Below are 16575 nucleotides of genomic sequence, written 5' to 3' on the forward strand. Positions count from 1 at the left end.
GAGTACAGGCTCTGGGCAGCGCTGACCTCAGGTAGCTGCCGGGAAGCAGTGACATGTCCCTCTGGCTCCTAGGTGGAGGAGCAGCCAAGGGCTCCCCATGCTGCCTCTGCCAGCAGGCCACGGTTCCCGGCCAATGGGAACTGCGGAGCTGGCCCTCAGGGCAGTGCCTGCAGGCAAGGGCAGAGCATGGACCCTCCCTGTCCGCCCTGCCGGCTAGGAGCCAGATATGCTGTCTGTGTTCCCGGAACCTGCCTGCCTGCTGTGCTGCACTTTTAACAGCCCGGTCAGCACTACTGACTGGAACTACCAGGGTCCCTTTTTGACTGGGTGTTCTGGTCGCAAATCGAACACCTGGCAACCCTAATCAGGATGCCTTGTGGTGTATCCAAGAAACTTCACCCAAATTTGGACAAGTTACAAAACTTTGAAAAATATCTCAGTTTACACTAACCATGACCCTGCCCAGGGATGCAAGACTTTTCTTGCAGTTGGTATTCTCTGCTATGCACAGGAATTGAGACCACAGAAACTCTCTCTCCTGGGGTTTCAATGCGTTCCCATGGGCAGCCTGAAGGAAGACTGAGACAAGGAGCCTGAGATCAGACAGAGAATGGGACAATGATGAGGAAATAGGTGGGAAGAGACAGGACTGTGCTGTGACAGGGACAAACTGGTGCATGTGGGGCAGAGGGAAGGGACAGGTGTCAGGGCTAGGGGCAGGACAAACAGGCTGCACAGGCCACCACTGGCATTTCCTAACTATTGAGTGCTAGACTTTGCAATTTCCCCAGCAGCCTGGTCATGGAGTCTCTAGGCATCACACATGCTCCAGGAACAGTGGAACCTGGGCACTGCTCTGCCACAGGGAAATAGCTTCCTCCCAACTGCCACTGCACCCTCACCTGGCTGCCTCCAGGAACCCAGCACTCAATGTGCCCCATCCTCTCCATCGCCATGGCCCCAGCTGCCCCCGCACTGTCACTGGTCCTCCCACTGCTCCCCCCACAGAGTCCTCACCTGTCTCTCTCATTGCCACTACCTCCCCCAGCTTCCTTTGATGCTGCTCCCCATAGCGCCCCTGCCCCAACTCAACCCCTCCCCATAGCCCCCCACTGCCACTGCCCCCCCAGCTCCCTCTGATGCCCCTCCCCATAGCCCCCACCTGCCCCCCACTGCTGCTTCTGATGCCTCTTCCTCCAGGGCCCTGTCTGCCCCCCGGCCCATCGCGCCCTCAGATGCCCCTCCCCCCCATAGCCCCGTCTGCTCCCCTCCCCACCGACCTCTCTCTCCAGCTCCCCTCCCTTCGCTCCACTCTCCCGTGGCGCGGCCCAGCCCCGCGGTTCCCATGGACAGTTTCGCCACTCTCAGGTCCGAACTACCCTGCCTTGCTCCAGTAGTTCCCCGCCCCGAGCCAGCTGCCGGGCTGCATCGTCCCACACTCGGCCCCAGGGCGCGCAGCAAGATTAATCCATCGCTTGTTGAGTTATGACGAATCTGCCGTTTACCGGAAGCCAGGCGTTTGTTTACCCCGCCTGTGACCGGAAGCGGAACGGCCACCATTTTGTCTCGGGCGATGGCGACCGCGGCGTTGTGGAGGTGGGGGGTTTAGTGGCCGGGGTGACTCGCTTCGTTCGCTGTTAGCGCGCTCCCTGCCTTCCCCTCGCACCCTCCCGTGATGTACGGAGGCGCTGGCGGGCCGCGCCGGACTGTGGAGGAGGCAGGGCCGCCGCCGCTGATGTTGTTGTCCGGCGGGGGCGCGGCCCCGGGGCCCCCCGGAGGAGGCGGTGGGGGCAGCCGCGTGGAGCTGCTGGTGTTCGGCTATGCCTGCAAGTTGTTCCGGGACGACGAGAAGGCCCAATACCAGGAGCAGGGCCGGCACCTCATTCCCTGGATGGGAGACCCCAAGATCATGATCGATAGGTCGGTGCAACCCAATTCCCAGCCTTTGCTGCGAGATCTCCTGTGATAGCCTCTTTCTGCCCCTCCCCCAGTGCTTCGGGGTGTGTGGGGGCCTCCCTCTGGCAGGAGGAGTGGGGGAGAGCTTCGTCTCTGGCAGCGTTAAGAGGAGGCCCTTCTCCCTGGCAGTGGGTTTGGGTGTCCCCGTGGCGATGCTGGGGAACCCTTTCCTCTGGCAGGGGGAGTATGGGAGTCCCCCTCTCTGGCAGGATTAGGAGCCTCTCCCTTTCCTCTGGCAGATGGTATTTATTGGGGTCCCCTCCCCCTGGCAGGGTGGGTGTATGTGGGGAGGGGTGGGGATAATATGCTCCTTTTCAAATCAAACCCCAAGCAGCTTTTCACCTCAAAACGAGGAGGACTCTTGCTATAAGGGAATGCTGAATTAGAAACTTAAATCCTGGGGTCCATAAGCAAGAAGTGGGAGAGGTTATTTGCACAGGGAGGGAAATTAGGCTGAGTTGAATTCCTCCATTTAATTTAGACCATAAAGTGCTGATGGGATTCTCTGGCCTGATTGCTCCCTTGTCATGCCATGAGTTGTGGCAGTTAGGCCAATTAGCTTTCCTTCCCAGGAATTTCAGACTTCTAACCTCAACTAAAAAAAAGTTGATTTTTTTGGTTGTTTATGTGATTGTTAGCAACTCGTAGTCTGAGGGATTAACAGGATCTGGGACACACACACACACACACACACACCCCGATTCTGAAACTCAGGATCAGATGGAGGAATGAATTAGTTCAAAACCTGCTTTTCAGTGGTTCTTGAGAGGGGGAATGGAGAATCAGGTCAGGACTATTTTGTGGGGGCTTGAAAAGCACAGTACTTTAAGGAGTTGTGATTGGACCTGAAGACTCAAGTGGGAAAACCTGAAGGGCTTTGGTTTGAAAAGGATCACATCACATACTGTAGGCATTTGCTCCCTCAATTCCCACTTCATTAGGCCTCTTTCAGTGGTGACATGTGATTTCCAGGACCTAGGTTCACAACCACATTTACTTGATTGGAATAAAAATTCACTGAAGGGAAGTGATTGGAACCCCATTATGTGAGACTGAACTGGGCAGAAAAGATTCACGATGCCTTGTTTGGAGTAGTTAACCTAACAGGTCTTTCCCATTTATGATTTTGCTGATTGAAGTCAAACATCTAAATTGGAAAACAGATCAGAAATTAATCAATGTGTATTCTTATAGTTGTACGTTATTGTTGATATGGAAATTTAAGCTTAGTGATGGGGCCTGTCATCTAATGGTATGGTAATTTATTTTTGTGATGAGAAATTTCATTAGCCAGTTCTGTGGTGTAAATTAAGGCTGTTGTGGTTTCGTACAGCAATGGCCTGAGATAGAACAGCTGCAGAAATTGTTGGGAGCAAACTCTAAGTATGTGCATGTATGTATACATAACATTTAAAACCAATAACAATCTACATTTGTAAGTTAAGGAGGTTTGCATTTATGAACAAAAGATGAAACATTATGCACTAACCTTATCAGCTCCTTTGGAAATTCAGATTTTTTATCCCCAACAGCATGAAATCTTTTTCCCCAGTTGAAGAAAGCCTATTACTGTGGGAAGACTGGGGCAGAAATTTGCCTGTGGATAAACACCTTGATTAACAAGACCACCATATCTCAATAACGTTTTCTATTAGTTATATGTACTTCCTTTGTTTTTGATTTAGCAAGATGGCTCAGTCAAGAATTGTGTGTGTGAAGACTAACCAGCGGAGTGAAGTTTACGATCTCTTTATTATCTATTGGTTTCTAATATTGATACGTAACAGAGAAATATGTCAAACGTTATGTTAATGCGGCACTTTTTCTGCACACAAAACCATTTCTGCTTAGGAGATGAAATCACATCGTTGGTTATTGGTGCCATTTTTATGGTGAACCTCCTTAAATTGCATGTATATGTTACTGTTCCTATGTATGTTTGTCTCTCTATCACATAACCCAGAACTTATTTCCTCAGCCAAATGGCTAGGGGCCGAGCCTAGCCATGATTTTACCTCCAATGGACGCAAGTTTCTTTGGTGAAGATCTCTCCTGAGAGTTCGGGACTAGCAGAAAGAAGCGAGAAAATTTCGACCGTTTGGTTCTTACGGATAGGTATTTATGTATTCGGGTTTGTGTGAATGTAAGCTATTTGACTTTCCACAAAAAGTATTTTGCAAGTGACATTGAATGGTTGGTTGAACCATATACGGTAAGAACTATTAAGGAAATGGATCCCATTTAAACTATTAAAGGATACTTTTGCCTTTAATTGTACTCTTTATTATTCTGCTAGAGAGGAATTTAGACTATTAAAATATTTCATTTTGATAGTTGGTGTGAAATGAGTAGCAAAATTAAATGTAACTTCTAAAATGAGGCATGTTTTAACATATTAGTATTTTTTCATTTTAATGGGTAAGTATTTTTAAGTAGTCACACAAACCCTAAGTTTTCTGCATTGACCAGCCTTTTCATCTTGCAGGTATGATGGACGTGGTCACCTCCATGACCTCTCTGAATATGACGCTGAATATTCCACATGGAACAGAGATTATCAATTGTCTGAAGAGGAGGCTAGAATAGATGCCCTCTGTGATGAAGAGAGGTATTTAGCCTTGCATACGGACTTGCTTGAGGAGGAGGCGAGGCAAGGTATTGCTCAAGGAAACTTTCCTGAGTTAGAACACATTTAATTAAATTTAAATAATTAAAACATTAAATTTACTCCCACTCATTTTATACTCATTCTTTCTGATATTATCTTGACAGTACCCAGTGGATTCGAAAAACAGGAGTCTTTGCCTGTCTGAGAGGACCTCAGGATAGTTTATATATAGATCCACACAGAAATTGCCCAGATTTTGAGGGCAGACTGGGATTTGAAAAAACAAAACACCCCCCACCATCCTTTTAATTGTTCTTCTTTAACAGTATTGTATAACTGAACATTCTTGCATTTTCCTTAATTATCTTAGACTGTATAACCACAAAAATATTTATCTCAGCAGGAGGAAATGATCAACAAAAGGCACATGCATTCTGCTATCTTTGGTTTTCACAAACTTGCTGGCAAAAATTACTATGCCTAAAGTGTGAAGAACACAATTTTTATCTAAAAGTTAGGTTGAAAACATTGGTATAGTTTTTTGGTTTTTTTAGAAATAGTGTAGATTTATTATATTTCATAGTAATAATTAGAATTTTAATTTTTCTTCAAGAGGAAGAATATAAGAGACTGAGTGAAGCTTTAGCAGAAGATGGTACCTATAATGCCGTGGGATTCAGTTATGGCAGTGATTATTATGATCCTTCACAACCCACGGAGGAGGAGGAGCAGCAGGCCTCCAGAGAAAGAGGTGAGGAATCAAAATAAACATTGAGGATTGGTAGGGAAAGGTAAAAGCACCTTCACCTACCCTTACTACTTTTACAATTGCAAGTTGTGAATCCATACTTCACTAAAATGTACATATCATAATTTGAGGGCTTTTTTAAGAAGTTGGTAACATCTCAGCAAAGCTCTTATAGGAGATGCTTCAGTGAGTTCTCATCTTAAAAAGATTAGATTATTTTTTCAAAATATTACTTTTCCCAAGTTACTGCAAATTGTCAAGATAACAATAAACAATAAAAATAAATAAGGAAACAATAAACTTGGTGATGCATTATCTTTGTTTTTTAATTGTATTCTTATTCACAAAATTCAGTAATACGCACTGGCTTTCCCAATTTATTTATGCACATTACTGTAATAATATGGTCTATAGTTGTCATCGTTTGGCATTCATTTTCTCATGTTATGATGGTAGTTTAGGGAAGATGGTTGTGTCTTATGTTGGAAATGTCATCAAGCCCTCATTGACTCCATTAACTAGCAAGGATTTTATATGAAAGCTGGAAGAATGTGTTTCACTGTTTTTAAAATACATCAACTGAAATAAATGCAAAATAGTTACGTAAACTAAACTTAAAATTGGCTTGAAGGGCTACATTCTGTTTGAAAATCATATTTATCTGAAAAGTTACAGCTAAGAACTCAAGTTCAAGAAATTAGAAAAAAAAATTTATTTTAGTTTTTTATGCATTTTGTTTATAATCAGTAGGAGGAAACTGATTAACTGAAAAGACCCCCTAGAAACATAAATAGGGCAGCTGAAAAACCCTCCTACAATTGTATCAGAAGAATTTTGAAAAATTAAGATGTATAATTTGTAGTCTATTAATAAATGATTTTTAAAATTCGTCATCCTAAATTTTTTGAAGTCGTTTTTCTTTAAAGTGCCATTACAGGAGTCTGTAACCGGCAGATACCATGACATTCAGAGTTGTAGTCTTTTATTTCATTTTCAATAAAAATACTTTGCATTTATAACAAAATCCACAATGTGCTCTAAAAATATTGCTGTATTGACTGTCTCAGCACTCCTGATTTTTACCATCATCAGTTGGGGGCATCTATGAATGTAACTACATTACTTAGTAATTTGAAAATGATTGCTTACTGCAGTATGTGAGAAAGCCTGGTGTTAGAATTAATCAGGGCTGAAGAAAGAGCTCTTGATCTGTACATTTCCTGGCATTTGTCTGTTTATACTTTGGTCTGTAATGTTTTTTAAAGTTTCCCCTATTAAATCCTTTTTGCAGATCCCTGTAGAAGGTTGTGTACGTTCTTACACTTTACTGGGACTGAACTCTCAATCCATGGCAGTGTCACTGTAGGGCCTGCTTGCCCCTTATTTTCTAATATGTTTTTCTTCTGTTTTTCAAGGCAGGGCTGCAAGAGCTTTCTCTCACTCTTCTGCCTATTTAGCACTAGTTTTTAATCACTATGAGACAAGTGGCTATCAGCCATCCGAGGAAGTAGCATCAAAATTTGTATATATGAAAAAAATAGCTTCAAGTAATGCTCTTTTCCAAAGGACGCTTTACTTTTTCTCAGTGTGAGCACTTTGTAGTGATGCTGTGACTTGATGAAAACATGTATGCCTAAATCTCTTGAAAAATCCAAGGCGGTCAAGAACAAGTTTGAGGTTCATCTGCATTCTGTTCCTCACATGGGGGAATTTTGTACAGCCTCGTGAGGTGAACAGTAACTACGTAAGGTCGTTATCTGAGAACCAATGGCAGAGGTCGGCAACCTTTGGCACGTGGCTTGCCAGGGTAAGCACCGTGGCGGGCTGGGCCAGTTTGTTTACCTGTCGCGTCTGCAGGTTTGGCCAATCGCGGCTCCCACTGCCAGTGGAGGTGGTGGCCAGCACATCCCTCAGCCCGCACCCCTTCCCGCTGCCCCCATTGGCCTGGAGTGGCAAACCGCAGCCATTCTCAAAATTGCTATGGTGTCAGCTAAGTTTAAGGTAAGTAACTTTTCAGTGAGAACCATTACCAAGCATATGGAGAAGCAGATATTCAGAAAATGCAGAATCTTAGTATGTCACCAAGATAGACAACTGTGGAGAAGAAAAATACTGTCACAGAAGAAAGTCATATTTTGTAAGGTTTCTCAATCCGGTCAACAACCAGACAGCCACAAGTTGGATGAAACAGAGCCAGAAAGATGCACAGCTTGGCTGATTGTGCACTGAGGCTAGGATTTAGGCCTTAAATCAGAGATTTATATAGATTCAGAATGTGTCAGCACTGCAATTTACAACTTATTCATGTTTGAAAGTTTTTGTTCACAACTATTAGGACCCTTTCCATTTGCTAGGGAACGTTTATTACCCATGGTGATACAAATAATATAATAGAGTAAGTAGGATTGTATCAACATAGGTAAGTAGTTCAGTCTCACCTAGCTGGGAGATTCATGGAGTGGAAGAGCCTTTCTTTCCTTAGAGAATACAAAGTCTGAGGAAAGCTGTTACCAATGCCGATCCTCCAGTTCTTCAACCAGGGCTCAATCAAAAGAAAGAGGTGATAGTGGTTCTGCGTGCCAGGATTCACTAGAGACTCACAATGTTGTTCTAAAGGACTGATCCCCACGTCTGAATTTCAGGAAGACTGCTGTGTTACCAGAGCAGGTCGCACGTTGAATATCTGGGTGGTTATGATATTTTGATATTGACTTTACACAGAATCAAGTAAAGATCATGTTCATAATCAACGCATCTCCGGTCAGATGAGCATGCTGCCGATGCAGAGTGATTCATCTTGGAATGAAGATACTGTCCATCCTCATATCTTCAGCTGATAAATCCATTCTATTCACATAGCAATACAGGTCTCTGTGAACATATTGCGCCATAGCACTATTGCAAGGGATTGGCCCAGGCTGCTTGGGAAATTGGCCCTCCCTCTATGATGATGACTTCCCATGATAGTTATGTTCCATTAAAACAATGGAACTGTCAGTGAAAACTCATAAATGTGGGGAAAAAGAACTTTCACAGGAACTGGACCTAAACTTCTGAGTTCACTTATACTGGAGTTAAGAATGACTATGGACTTTCAGAATTATTGTAAAACTCTTTTTTAGTTTAGGTGTCCCTTAATTTCTACGTGTGTGGACAATGTGCACACTTATACAAACAGAGTTGTTTATAGATTTATTTCTCCTGCTAGCTGTGTAGCAATAAGCAGATTGTTTCTCTTTGGAGGTACTGGAATAGTATAATGCTAGGAGCCATATAAATACATAGTTACATCTCTGGAGAACCTCCAAAGCAGCAATTTTCTAGACTCAAAGGCAATAATTCTGGATTGGCTTTCTCATTCCAGTAACTTTAATAAAACATGCCCAAAAAATGTTGAACAGCATCTTTTCAGATCTATAGGTCGACTGTGGAGGGCATTTAGAAGTTCTGTACAGTAGAAGGGCGAGGCTGGCAGTTAAATGGGAAGAAAAACATCTGTTGTCCACCAGTGGCTTTACACATCTGAGGGAAGTCTAACATGCCAACTGAGCAGGTTCACCATGATGCAAGGGAAGTGAAGCGTCAAGTATATTTAGCCAGAGAATGGTTCTGTGGGAAAACCCCTTGGTAGAATTATATCAGAAGAGAGTTCAGAAATGAAGAACTTCGTTGGAAGGAAAAGACATGGAAACCAAAATTAGCCAAATGGAAATTCCAGCTTTGTGTGCCTACTCATTCTGTGTACCCTGGAGAGAAACCATGATGAAGCAACTGAGTTGATACCACTGGTACCTCACTGGCCAAGAAAACTCAAGACCTTTCTATATATTCAGACCCTTAGTGGCAAAGATTGTTCAGTGCAAGATCCAATACTTTATTAGAACTCGGTCTTTCTCAAGTAGGCTGCGCAGTTTGAGAGAGTTGAACAAAGTATAAGGTCATTTTAATCACTGAAAAAGATGGTATCGACTACGTAATGGAAGCATCAACAAGGATTTGGAATTTTAATATATATAAGGCAGAAATATAAATGCTAACAAAGCCACATTACCAGTTACTTTGAAGTTCTTACACACAGATTCACCATTGTACTCAATGTAAGTTCTGTCAATCACTGCAGGTTATCTGTTGCAGGTTTCTTTTACTCAGCAGGACCACCAAAGTTAACCAAGTGTCTCCTTGTGAATCAAGTAGAACCTTTTGAGTTAAAAATAAGGTATGCTTCTTTGAAGCGTAACTTGCTTTTCAGTACTCTGGTATCACATCAGTTTGAGACCATCATTTCTATTCATTTTCCATGTTGTTGCCTTTCTGATCAATGTAAATTGGCACAGAGACTATCTGAGCTATTGTAGCTGTATTGAATGTAAGTGCTTCACAGAGACAATTTTGAAGGTGTGTGCAGACCAGAGTTTCACAGAAGGTGGATAAGGAATTAATTTCCTCTCAGGAAATATGACTCCTATTTTCCAGTGTTCAGAAAAAAGAAAATTCCTGGCTTAGCCTGCGCCTTCCTTCCTGATGTTCAGTATATTTGAAATCCTCAGTTGTCTTTTTTTTTTTCCCCCTTCTGCGTAGATGCATGGGGAAACGCTTCCTATTCTGTTAAGTAGATCTGAATGCCTCTTGGAAAACAAGGCAAAAGGTTTATAACCTCCTTGGGAATTAGGACAGTTTCGTCAAGATTAGTGGTCATTTTATTGTCTGAAAAGGCATTTGCTGAAATCTGTAAAGCAGCCACATGATTATCAGCTCACTTCAGAGCAGCATTATGAGATCTATCTCTGGCTATGTCTTCACTGCAGAGTTAACTCAGCTCAAGTGAGAACAGCTACATTACAAAATAACACAGGCTGCACAGAGTGATTGTTAGCAGCTGTCAAGTTTTACTAACTCGACTTGTAGTCTGCACCCCATAAAAAGCCAGCCAACTTGTCATAAAACCACTACCGGTGCAAATTAATTTGACCGCTTTCTGCAGGGCATTATGTTAGTCTTCAATTACATCAGGGGTTGGCAACCTTTCAGAAGTGCTGTGCCGAGTCTTCATTTAGTCACACTAATTTAAGGTTTCGCGTGCCAGTAATACATTTTAACGTTTTCAGAAGATCTTTCTATAAGCCTATAATATATAACTAAACTATTGTTGTATGTAAAGTAAATAAGGTTTTTTAAATGTTTAAGAAGCTTTATTTAAAATTAAATTAAAATGCAGAGCCCCCCCGGACTGGTGGCCAGGACCCGGGCAGTGTGAGTGCCACTGAAAATCAGCTTGTGTGCCGCCTTTGGCACACTTGCCATAGGTTGCCTACCTCTGAATTACATGTTCACATACTGTCTTTTCCACAGGACCCATTTCATTCAGTGCATAGTGTGGACCTGCTCTGGGGATGTATCTACATAGGTCATCAGCAGGCCAGGAACCTAATTTCAAGTCCCTTCTCAAAAGTGGGGGGGTGCCAAAACATTCAAAAAAAATGTTGCCAGAAGATTTTAACAGGGGTAAAACAATGTTTTTTTTTCCCCTCTAGCCTTATTCCCAGAAATGGCTGAACCATTTTGGCTGAAATTAAAAACAAACAAACAAATAATCTGAGGCTGCTTAGAAAATTTCATCCCAAATGGATAGTTTTGCAAAGTTATAAATAACTGAAAACAAGGTCTTATAATGGGAAATATCAGGCAATTTCAATAGGTCTTGTGCCAGCTCCGCCTATAATACTAAATTCTTAATTTTTTTTTATCAGTTCATGAGCCAGTTTCTTTCTTTCTATTCCTCTCTGTAGCTAGCTGCATTGCTAGCTGTATTTGTTATTGGCAAATGGGCTTAAGCCCAAGAAAGTAAAAGTTCTTACCTGTTACCACTTTTTCCTCATGTAAGGACTATTTGCTACTCTCACCCATTCTGTGATATTTTTTGATGTTAAATAGATCTGCATTACCATTCACATTTCTGCAAATTCAATTGTAACACATTTATGTTGGAATTAGACTTCACTCTGGAATGTTCTTTTATTAAGTAATCCTTGGAGTTTTGGAATTAGCCATCTGTTGGGAAGATGAAGGGGGTGTGTCTGCCGACATTGCCCTGACTGATAGCTCTGCTTCAGTTGCCTCTGTGTAGCATGAAGAATACTAATGAATTCTAGGGTTGCAAGTGCCTCAAAATAGAGGTTTTGAATGGAAATGCGCTCTCAATCATAGCTGTAGCGTTGTTGTTGGACTAGAATGAAAACTTTGTTTTTACTCAAGGGGTGCAATATCCATAGGAATTGCCATGCTGGTTCAGATATGAGGTCCAGTATTCCATCTCTGACGTTGGCCAGTATCATATGCTTTAAAGCAGCAGCTCTCAAACTTTATTGGTTCACGTATCACCTTAAAAAAGTGAACGGATGGAACTTGAAGTTCTTGTACCATAGTACATGTACTGCAGTTAGGGAATCCTTGCTCTAGAGCAGGGGTAGGCAACCTATGGCACACGTGCCGAACACTGATTTTCAGGGGCACTCACACTGCCCGGGTCCTGGCCACTGGTCCCGGTGGGGCTCTGCATTTTAATTTAATTTTAAATGAAGCTTCTTAAACATTTTAAAAATCTTATTTACTTTACATACAGCAATAGTTTAGTTATATATTACAGACTTATAGAAAGAGACCTTCTAAAAACATTAAAATATATTAGTGGCACGCGTAACTTTAAATTAGAGTGAATAAATGAAGACTTGGCACATCACTTCTGAAAGGTTGCTGACCCCTGCTCTAGAGGGAGGTGCAAGACCCCTGCTCTAGAGGGAGGTGCAAGAACCCTGCAGTCGGCAGGTGGGACATAATCACACCACATTAGATATAATCCTGATATATAATAGAGATTTGCTGAAGCCCCATAGTGGTTTAATATACTTTCCTGTATTATCGTAATCTGTTAACGGATAATAAGAATGTCTAGTCATAAAATATCCAGTGCTTTTTTAATCTTACTAAGTTCTTGCAGTGACCATCAATTCCACAGTCCCATTGTTTGGAAAAAGTGTTTCCTTTTAGCAGTTTTGAATTCGCTACCTTTTAATTTTATTGAATGTCCCCTTGTTTTGTATTATGAGACAGGGTGAACACAGAAGCACCTCATCTGCTTTCTCTATTCAGTTCATTATTGTGTATATGTCTATCCTGTCTCCTTTTATCTTTTTTCTATGAGATTTATTTACCTATCTTTTCATTGTTACTTCATATGATCACTGAATCATTCTTGTAGCCCTTCTTCCAAACCCCAACCCTTTACTTTTAAAGCAGCACATCCAAATACAACCTCAGTGCACATTGTGAATAATTCTGGTATTTTAATATCATGCCACTTTGAATTTTATTTTACTTTCAGTTACTAAAGATGGTTTTCAAGCATCTCAAGGGAGCCCAGCTTTAACCGAGGAACTGTGGTTTAGCATTGTTACAGCAGAATTAGCATTGATCATGTTGAATCAGTGTCATTGGAGAATGTTTTACTTCGCTATTTTAAAAAACACTTAAGCTCCTCTCCAGCTTTCCTAGCATGCTTGATTCTCCTTTCCTCTCCATAATATCAGTAAATTGATGTTTAATATAGATAACGAAAGACTTAAAATCCACTTTTTCCTCATGGTGTACACTTTTGTCTTTGTAGTTGAGTGTAGACAAATTAATTTCAGTTAGTGTATTGTTGAGCTAGTTCAGAACTGAACCTTTTTTCAGAATACTTTCAGTTCATTATGACAATTTATTAGGAAGTTTTAGTATAAGGAACAAACAAAAATCTCAGTCTTGCTTGGTAGAAAAGCTGTGCCTGGTTAAAGCTGTTGATCTGACTTACTTTTAAACTGGTATTTCTTCTAATGGAAAAAACATCAGAGAGCTCTTACATTCTCATACGCAGTGTTCGGGGTTTTTTTTTTTTTTTTTAAACATCTTTAAAAAAGCCCTCCTTGAATACTGGTATGATTTCTGTCAAAAAGAAAACATAACACCTCCCATCCTCCCCTTTCCCCCGCTCTCCTCTCAAATTCTTCTTTCACTAAGTTTAAATAACTTTAAAATTTTATAATGCTAGAGTACATTGCATCAGATCTTGCACTGCATTTTGAGAGTCAGTACTACTGAAGGAAAACAGATGTTCCTAAGGCAGTTCATTAAAATGGAATCCTGACAGAGAACTCGTTTAAATGTACCTTGTGCAAAATGCTTTTGTAGAAACAAACGGAGGTAGCAAAATAGATTTTCTTGGAAAAGGGCAGACAGTTGTTATAGCAAGTGAAAAGATCTATCTTCTGTAATTTGCTGTATTTTACCGTGCTATGAACTTTCAACAGAATGGTGCAGTTAAGATTTCCCTTAATGTTGACCTGTGAATTGTAAATATGGCATGTTTACAAGTCAGCATGGAGCAGAAATTAGTTATTGGAATTGGACTATATACACCAGAGTAACCTGTTAATGTGTACTTTAGCGATCACTTTAAAGAAAGCGATTTTAATCTAGTTCTGTTTTGGAAAAGTACATAACAAGCTCATTATTGTAAAAAGCCAGTTAATCACAATTACAAATTTACAACTCTTTGCTAGTGTCAAGATGTAGCCTAAACTACTTTAGTATAACTTTGCTTCCACTTTCAGGACCTTGTTTTTCTTATCTTCAACCTTTGACCTAAAATCCCCTAGACTCTTTTTTTTTTTTGAGTGGAAAAGTCTATAATTTATTTTGGGTTTTTTTGTAATTGCCCGTTCTGAACTATGGATGCCAAATAAAGCAAATAGTTTGTAGGTCACGAACCTGTAACAGACTTAGCCCCGATCCTGCTGACTTTCCACACAAATAATAAAATAGTCAACAAAGCCATCATATCTGCATCCTATCAAACACGTCTTCCCTAGAGGCCTGAACAAAGTGGACTTTCAGTGCCTCCCCTGAAGGAGGGTTCTTATTTTCACAGAAGTTTTATACTTTCCTATTCTGCTCCTTCTTTCTTTATTTCCACCATAAAGTAATCTATTTTTATTTGGATTAAAGTTTATATCAGAGGGTTGTTATATTCAGAATGAAATACCTCAATTAACTGTTTACTTTCTGGATTTCTTTGATGTACGTCGTACAGTAAATGACAGATTGCTGTTTGCTGCAGGATAGTATGGAGGAGCAACACTCGCTTCAGTTCTAAAGCTTACTAAATAGAATACCATTTTAATGTTGCAGTCATGCTCTTCTTTGTACTTTATTTTTTAATACTTTCATATCTTTAAGTTAATTTTCAAAAATGGTATTATACATAAAATCAAATGGACAAAACATATTTTTTCTAAGATTTATTAAATATACAGTAAAAAATGTTGTGTATTATTGCTTCCTTTTTTATGTTTGTGCAAAATTAAGTTTGTATAATGTAAATCTATTAAATATCTACAGTTTTATTCCAAAACTCAATATGAAATGAAAGGAGCAGAGGGGAAAGAGACCATTACAATTCAGAGAGGGATGAGACTTGTAAGAGTTTAAATATCTTTTCTTGAATCTTCCACTTAAAGTATGTTCAGCTAGAGGGAAACGTTACCAGTGTGGCCTACAGTTGTTTGAAATCTGACCAGCATGTCTCCATGCATCTTTCTCTAATGTGTGAAACTGTGTAGCATTAATATATCGTAGTAGAGGAGAACCTTTGCTTTTTTTAATATATCTGCTTTGTTTATCTCTTCATATTAGCAGTATTGCACATTATTTTTCATAGGTCACTGAAGCTAAACACCAATAATAAAATATTGAACCTCACTGTGTTGGTTGAACTGCTTGGAAGTACAAAAGTAAAATGCTGTTTATGTTGCCCATTTTCTCATTCAGTCTTTCTCACTGTTTGCATTCTCTAGTTTGTCAAGGTGAGAGTGGATTCAGTCATGTCTTGAAGCTATTTAAGTCTAAACTAGTAAAGTGGAGCCTACTAAAACAACGACTAGTTAAAATACACATTTTCTGTGCAAATAGTAACTACATTTTAATAAAGTAAATATTTAGTAGAGGGCAAACATTTTTAGTCACATATACTTATTATTCCAAATAATGGAAAGCAATAGAAACTCACACTCAAATGTGTTTAAAAGAAACAAAACAAAAAATACTTTTTTCCCTCACATTCATGCTTGTCCTGATCCTGCAATGCATTGCATATGGGTGGACATCTGTGCCCACACAGAGCCTTATTGAAGTTAATGAGATTACTCATGTGAGTAATTTGCACATGTGCATAAATTTTGGTGACATTGGGAACATAGGAGCTCTTCAACTTGCCTAGTCGCAGAAAGGAAATTGTACCTTAATTTTGGAAGAGAGAAACGTATTTAAAAAAATAGACATAGCAAAGTGTTTCAAGATATAATGAATGTTGCCTGCAATATCAGACTTGTTTATGTTCAGTACTGGATCAGCAGTTGATGATTTGTCAGATATTCGACCTTTAATAAGCCATTGGTACAATATCCTATAAATCAAACACTGGTCCAGTGCTTAATATAAACAAGTTCCACGTTGCAGAAAAAAGCATGATAGTAATTAGCATAACTTGATTCTTAACGTCCAGTGCCTTTGGAATCACTTCATGGTGAGTAGTGCAAATACTTTTCAGCACTTGTCCTGGTCCAGCAGTTAGAGCAGGGGTTCTCAAATGGGGGATCGGGACCCCAAGGGGGTTGCGAGGTTATTACGGGGGGGGGGGGGTTATGAGCTGTCAGCCTCCACCCTAAACCCCGCTTTGACCCCAGCATTTATAATGTTGAATACATTTAAAAGTGTTTTTAATTTATAGGGGGGGGGTGTCTCACTCTGAGGCTTGCTACTTGAAAGGGTTCACCAGTACAAAAGTTTGAGAACCACCGAGTTAGAGAATTCTGATTCTTTGAACCACAGATCCTATCAGTATTCATAATTTTCATACATATTTTGTGTGTCTAATTTTTGACTAGTTCTGTACTGTAGCATTTCACTTTGTCATTTACTGTAGAAGCAGCTCAGGCAGAAAATGTCGAAGAAAATGAAGAACCTTTCATTGCTCCCTTGGGACTGAGTGTACCCCCTGATGTAGAACTGGTATGTGTGTATATTTAATACTGCCTTTATTGCTATAAAGTTTTATGGCCGTGCATAAGGTTTTAACTGCATTTTTCCATTGACTTTGAGTTAAAATCTACTCAGCTATTTTAAAATTAGTGGGTTAATTTAAACTGACCAAGGTAATACGGAATTAGAACTG

The 16575-nt window shown here is 40.6% G+C and overlaps 1 protein-coding gene across 7 annotated transcripts in view; it reads left to right on the forward strand.

Moving 5' to 3' along the window:
- Positions 1 to 1546: 1546 nt before the first annotated feature.
- LOC123351270 (splicing factor SWAP) overlaps positions 1547 to 16575 on the forward strand; it is a 93755-nt gene continuing 78726 nt past the window's right edge. For 2 of the 7 annotated variants that reach the window (XM_044990559.1, XM_044990560.1), the window contains exons 1-4: positions 1553 to 1920; positions 4442 to 4611; positions 5178 to 5315; positions 16327 to 16412. In XM_044990559.1, coding sequence (XP_044846494.1) covers positions 1676 to 1920; positions 4442 to 4611; positions 5178 to 5315; positions 16327 to 16412 — 639 coding nt within the window. In that variant the 5' untranslated portion in view covers positions 1553 to 1675. Of the gene's footprint in view, positions 1921 to 2054; positions 4072 to 4441; positions 4612 to 5177; positions 5316 to 16326; positions 16413 to 16575 lie in introns of those variants that run through there. The other 5 variants (XM_044990557.1, XM_044990558.1, XM_044990561.1 and 2 more) reach the window with 4 other exon arrangements.

Source organism: Mauremys mutica, chromosome 16 (genome assembly GCF_020497125.1).
Source record: "Mauremys mutica isolate MM-2020 ecotype Southern chromosome 16, ASM2049712v1, whole genome shotgun sequence".
In the NCBI taxonomy this organism is placed as follows: domain Eukaryota; kingdom Metazoa; phylum Chordata; order Testudines; family Geoemydidae; genus Mauremys; species Mauremys mutica.